Raw genomic sequence first — 6,940 nt, 5'->3', positions numbered from 1 at the left:
CAAAATTAAACTTGGACATACGAGTCATCCCTAAAGACTTGAAATGCCTCCTCTGGGCAAAGAGTCTGGCAGCTACTGACAACAGAAGCTTACAGATACGTAAAAGGAATTTAAAGTCCCGAAAAGTGATGAAGTAAACAAAGCGCCAAAAACGCGCCGCAGTTGAAAATAAAAGGCCCTAAAGCACCATTTGTTTACGCTAAACCAACGCAGAATTCAGCAACAAAATAAAAAATTATATTTTACAAATGTCCTCGGCGTTAAAACAACCAGCGCACAACAGCGCAAAATAAAAAATAGTTCATTACAAGCGCCCACGGCGTTGAAAATACATTTTTAAGAGGGGAGGAAGGAGTCAAGGCCGGACAGAAGGAGAGTTGGCAGAGGCCGATACGTCAACACTATCTGGACCAGGACTATCGGCAGGCGGAGGCAAAGGCTGAACGGACGTCTCCCCAATTTGAACTGGCTAGTTTACTTCCTCGCTTTCAGCATCGGAGTCCTCGAAGACGGGAGGAGGAAGGCCCAATTTCTCAACCACGATGATAGCGCCCTGTTTCTCCATTCGCCACTCAAACTAAGAAAACGAAAACTCGTCCATGAATGCATCCCAGGCACGACGAGTCTTCTCCCTTGTCTCAGCTTCGGCCTCCTTAGCCTCACCCTTGACCTTGGCTAGCTCGCACTATGCGGCGGAAACAAGCTCTTCCAGATTGTGACGCCCGCTGCCTCAGGGATGCCGCCTCTTAGATCTTGGCATCGTCCTCCTTATTGTAGGATTGGGTTGAGAGGACCCCGGCATCACGTGGGCATACCAATGCTTGCAGCCTTCGGCCTTGATCAGCAACTGCAAACAAATATACAGTACAATTATTACTGATAAAAACTCACAAGAAACAAAGGCAACGCGAAGACTTACATCCAAGAGGGTCGCCTGAATATCCCTAAACTGAGCTTCCGCAGCTGGAGGAAATTGCTCCATATACTCCTCGGGAACGACCTTGATCACAGACGAAATAATCTTGGTCTTATCCCTCGAAGAAAAATTCTTCGAAGGGGGTATATTGCAAATCTCCTCATCAGCCATTGCTTGTCGATCAGGGACTGAACAAAAAGAAAGAACTATGTCAAATAATTGGCTGTAACGGCAAAATAATGGCATAAAACGGATCTCAAATTTACCGATGTCCTCTTTGGCCGTCTAATAAGACGCCTCCAGAGCATGAGCCTTAGGCGGTTTTCCTCTCCATCGAGAATATCAATGGAAGAAGGCGAGGGGACTCCCTTTTTAGGGGCAGTCTCCTGTCTGGCATCCTCCCTCCTTGTCGAACCTTCCGGCGGAGGATGTTCCCTCAAAGGCGTCACCGCCATCGCGATCACCTCAACTGGAGACTCAGCTGACCCTTCAGCAACGTCCTCCTTCTTGGGCCATTTAATCCCCGCCTTGACTCTGGGTCGCTTCCCTGCCACAAAAGCTGACCTACCTTCGGCCTTGCGCTTGGGACCGGCCTGACCTTTCCCACCCTACTACAAACAAAAAGAAAGAATGAGAACACATAAAACAAACCAAATACTCAAAATCATTCCTAAGGTAAAAGACTCACTTTTCTCGGCGGACCCCTGACGATCCCCTTCAGCTTCTGGTCCACTGTCTGAGTCAGCCATTCCTTGGTGCCGATCTCACCTCTCTCGTGAGCCGGAAGCTTTGACATGGCAACGGCTGCACAAAAATACGTGATTAGTTAAACAAATAAACCATATTGTCAAAACAAAAACTGTCCCAAATACCTTGGTCTAACCCATGGTCTAGACCAACGGCCGCTAGAAATACCGAATCCTTAAATAGGGAACATGACGGCAGCCAAGACTTTAGAATATGCAGGGTTTTTCCCCTCACATTCAGCGTTTGAACTTGAAAATTAACCGCAATCTGATCCCACTCCTGCCTAGTAAGAGCCGACAACTCCTCACTTACCCGTGTGAAGCGAGGCTCCAGTTGCCACCGGCCAAATTTCAACTCAATCTCCTGGTCACCCGTCCACATTACCACCTACCTTAACCTCCAGAATTGGTGTTTGGATGTCTTGTCAAAAGTAGTCACATATTCGCCCCTATTTGCCAATTGGAACCACCCTTCGGCTCCTTTTGCCTTTTGAAGACGGACCAGCCTAAGGAAAACGTAGAAAAAAGGTTTCAGACCCTTCAACTCACATTTAGCCACGTACCCCCAACAAGCTTGACCAAGATTTGGGAGTTAATTGGCATAGGCCGAGGCCAAACCCATCCAGAACTTCCTCCACAAAAGGTTGGACGGGAAAGCGCAAGCCGCTCCTAAACACTCCAATATATATTAGGAACTCGTCGGGACCAACATCATGGATTTTCAAGGCTTCACTAGCCGGTAACCTCATCTCATACCCAGGTCTAGTATCCATGTCGTCGGCATATTTTTCTCTGTGCTTCTCCAGCCACTTCATCCATTTAGGATCTACACGGATCTGACCCGCCGGGAGTTCACAATTCCCTCGCACTACTTCATCTGCACCAACTTGAGGTCCCTCGGGAGCCTCAAACTCAGCCCCACCATCGCTCTCCTCTTGCTCTGACTCCTACAGCGAGTCGGTTGGATGATTAGGCGGACCGGCATCCTCCGTCTCCTCCATCCAAAACTCGTCAAAATAAGTAGTTTCATTATGAGAACTTTGAGCTTTTCCTGGAGGAGTATGGCTTAACTCTCCAGCCGGCACTCTGATGGATCTCCCTCCTGAGAAAAAAGGGTCTATTTGTTGTCCCCTTAGCCGTAAATCAGTTATGTTTGCCGTCTTTTTCGTCCTTGTCATCGTATCCTGCATAAGAGGCATCATGAGAGCCCAAACTTAACGAAGGGCTAAAAATGAGAGATATTGGTGTGGCGCAGATCAGACCACCATATCCAGAAGTTCCAACCTTACGGCCCTAGAACCATGGTATCGTCATAATAAATGACGGTACTAAATTGAAAAAGCAAAAACGCCGACCAAGGGCTGACGAGAAAAGTACGAAGTATAGAAAATAAATTCAAACATAACACATAAATGTTTACCTTGAAAAATACTGGAGCAGATGGCTACAAAGTCGGATGGCGTAAAAAAGAACCGAGCGGCGGCGAGAAGGGCCTTCGTCCTTCTTTTTTACTGCAAATTTGGGAAAGTACGGACTTCTCTCTAGAACCTTCTCTCTCTAAACGGGGGAGTAAAAACTTGCCAAACGAAAAACAAACATTTTACCCCCCCCCCCCCCACGTGGCCCACTAACCATGACATAGAAGACCAGGCACTAGAAATCAAACGGTCAAGAAAGAGTATTAATGATGCGATTTTACACTATTACGCTTCTTGAGGGGCAAATCATGTGGGTAAAAATACCAAGACTACGTGGTCAAATCAAGACACGCCACGAGTCACTTCATAGACATGTAACCAGCCATATGGCACCGAGGACATTATATTGCTTCACCCTATTTTTTTTATATTGGGTTAAGTACTAAGTAATATCCTCCTTAGAGTTTATGGCCCAAGGCCCAAGGAAGGAATATTATGATTAAGGACACATGTCCTCTCAACATTAATGGGCCAATCATATACCTTCCCCTTTAGGGTTTCCCCTAAAGGGACAAACAGTATTGTTGTGAGGACTTTTGTTGGTGCTGATGTGTCACCTTTTCCACGGAGGTATCAGGTATGCGCTAGCACTGTTTTCTTACAACTTGCAAAACAATAATATTCCCGTAGGAATATTCCATCCGATGCCTGAGTAAGTAGTTGTTAGAGAGAAAAAAGGATACTTCTAGAGAGAAGGTATAGCAGAATAATTAGGGTACGTGAGAATGAATTGATTGTCTTTCACCTTGGATCTGAGCTTTTTATAAAGCTAGGGTTTTAGGATTTGTTCCCAAACCCTAGTCACCTGATTGGCTATCCTCAGAGATGAAGACATGTGTCCTTTATTATGCAGTTTGGATAGTGGGCATAGTGCGTTTATGAGGGATGTGGGCCTCTAGTCTTTTGGGCCTTTCCGCTTAAGTATAGATCTTTCATATTCTAATCAGCTGCCTAGTAGGCGTGGAAGATGCCACGTGCTGCTCCGTGATTAGTCCAAGGTGGACTACCAAGTTTGGCCACATCATTTTCCCCTCAAGAAGGGTGAAAACCCCTTGTTTTTTACTCTTATTAATACTTCCTCTTACGTAGTGACACGTGACCGGAGTCTTTTACTCTCAATCCTCTATATATACCATGTCAGTTGGGGTTTTACCCCCCTTCATTTTTCCAAGTGCATTGAGAGCCATTGAGAGAAGGTGATTTCCGGCATTAATAGACCACCAGCAGATGATTTGCGGCCACCGTGAGTTCATACTTTGTTCTGGGGTTACTTCGATCTTTCATTCGCATCTTCAAAGAATCGTTGAGAATTTGTTCACTTGATCCAAAAGGTAATCTTTTCTTTTTGGGAAATGGTTTACCGCCTTATTTCCTTTCCTATCAGTCTGGTGGGTTGTTCTGGTTGTTTCGAGGACGGCGGCCTTGTAGCAACTACTTCATCTCCGCAAGGCTGATGCCCCTCGTCTTAAGCCAGACCTTCTTCTTGTGCATGGTATCATGGAAAAGCTAAGCAAGGACCTTGACGCTGAATGTGAGTCTTCGTCCCATCTCGGGGAAGTTGAAGTCCTGGAATCAAGACGTTCGGGGAAAGTGACGCCTTCATCTTCGAAGTCTGAGGAGGGACATCTTTCTCCATCTCAAATCGTTCCCCTTCAAATGTGGCTGGATTATCTCAGGGAGAAGGGAGGAGTATATAGTGACTCTCTAAACTTGGGTGAGGGGTACGAGATGAGAATGCCGGGAGGTATGGACTGCACCGCTACTAGCTTGATATAGGGGGAGTTTTTTTTCTACGCATCTACCCTAAGTTAGGGATGAGATTTCCCCCTCATCCATTTGTTTTAAAGATGCTTGACGGCTATAATATAGGCGTCAATCAAATAACGCCTAAATCCTGGGCTAGTGTCTTTGGGTATATTGCCCTGTGCGAACTCAAAGGCATTGCTCCTTCTTTCCTAGCCTTTCTGAGGTTGGTGACTTTGTCCACGGTCCCTCAAGCGGCGGACGGCAGGCTTTCCCTCAGTTACAAGGGCTCTTATAGGACGGTGGTTGGGAAGGCGTCCAAGTGGCACCATTGGCGAAAGAAGTGGGTCGTTATTCATACGTTTGACGAGGGGATGTACCGACGCATGAATCGCTGGACAACCCAACCTAGCTTTGCAGGGAAGAGATATCGTCTTCCTCTTGTTTCTGCAAACGTTTGGAAGAAGATCGTTCCTCTCTTCAGAGCCAAGACATACATTGTTGGGTCAAAGACGGTGTGAGTGCCCGATGGTTGGCTGCCCCACTTAGATTAGTTTGAGGATGTTGTTTTCCTCTCTGCTGTGGGCCTGTATCCGTATATGCCGAGAGGTGATGGTTTCAGCGTAGCGAATCTGTTAGGTTATGATACATATGACATTACATAGATCATGCGGAAACAACCATTAACCCAGGACAACATATTATTTACACATAATCATATAGCATAATTTAGATGCATACTCTTTGTTGCGTGCCTTCCCTAGCTGCGCCCGAACCGAACAAGAACAAGTCTTTAGGACTCCAAGTGTCGTCCCTCCGTAGATAGTCCACAGCACGTCCGGATCCGCCTTAAGATTGACCAACTAGAATCGCCCTTAAGGTTCTAATATTTTCGGTTGGGTAGGCAAGAATATTGGCTGATTTTTCTGCTTAAAAATCTTAGTTTTGAATACTTAAAAACTTGTTGTATAAATAATGACCCCTAGGCCTTTATTTATAGAGTTATGGAAAAGGAATCGTAATCCTAGTAGGATACGAATTAATTGAAATTAGAATCCTACATGAATTCTATTTAATTAATTTATCCAATTAGGAATAGAAATTTAATCATACACTGACTCTTGTAGATTTAGGAATCACGCATGAGCACAAACTCACACACACACGGCAGCCACAAGGGCTGCCCATGCGCGTGCGAGCAGCAGCCCACGCAGCGCGGCCCACGCATCCGTGGCCCTTGGCGCGCGCTGGGCCTGCCTTGCGGTAGGCCTGGGCGCTGCCTTGGCTGGGCTTGTGGCGCGCATGCTTGCTGGGCGATGGCCCCGGCTTCGTGCTGGGCCTTCGTCCGGCAAGCCTCGTCCGATGCTAATTCGTACGATACGCTTCCGATTAAATTTCCAGTTCCGGAATTTATTTCCGATACGAACAATATTTAATATTTCCGATTCCGGAATTAATTTCCGTTTCGAACAAATATTTAATATTTCCGTTTCCGGAATTATTTTCCGATTCCGGTAATATTTCCGATTCTGACAATATTTCCGTTTCCGGCAATATTTCCGATTCTGGTAATATTTCCATTTCCAATAATATTTTCCGATACGTACCATGTTTCCGTTTCCGGCAACATCTACGACTTGGATAATATTCATATTTCCGATACGATCCATATTTCCGTTTCCGGCAATATCATCGTTTCCGGAGTATTCATTTCTTGCCTGTGACGATCTTAGCTCCCACTGAAACCAAGATCCGTCGGTTCCGAATATTCATAGATGGAGTATTTAATGCCATTAAATACTTGATCCGTTTACGTACTATTTGTGTGACCCTACGGGTTCAGTCAAGAGTAAGCTGTGGATTAATATCATTAATTCCACTTGAACTGAAGCGGCCTCTAGCTAGGCATTCAGCTCACTTGATCTCACTGAATTATTAACTTGTTAATTAATACTGAACCGCATTTATTAGACTTAACATAGAATGCATACTTGGACCAAGGGCATTATTTCCTTCAGTCTCCCACTTGTCCTTAGGGACAAGTGTGCATTTCCTAA

General features: G+C 45.6%; 1 protein-coding gene across 1 annotated transcript; it reads right to left on the bottom strand.

Moving 5' to 3' along the window:
- Window positions 1-259: 259 nt before the first annotated feature.
- Window positions 260-1,185, bottom strand: LOC130459627 (uncharacterized). Its single transcript, XM_056827092.1, has 2 exons — window positions 920-1,185; window positions 260-847 (listed from the first exon to the last, which is right to left on the bottom strand). Exons 1-2 carry the CDS (start codon window positions 1,160-1,162, stop codon window positions 731-733), a joined length of 360 nt encoding a protein of 119 aa, XP_056683070.1. The 5' UTR covers window positions 1,163-1,185; the 3' UTR covers window positions 260-730.
- Between the last annotated feature and the right edge of the window lie 5,755 nt (window positions 1,186-6,940).

The sequence above is a fragment of the Spinacia oleracea genome, chromosome 4, assembly GCF_020520425.1.
Source record: "Spinacia oleracea cultivar Varoflay chromosome 4, BTI_SOV_V1, whole genome shotgun sequence".
Classification (NCBI taxonomy): Eukaryota; Viridiplantae; Streptophyta; class Magnoliopsida; order Caryophyllales; family Amaranthaceae; genus Spinacia; species Spinacia oleracea.
Note: the sequence above shows the minus strand (reverse complement) of the source record. Positions and strands in the feature narration are given on the sequence as shown.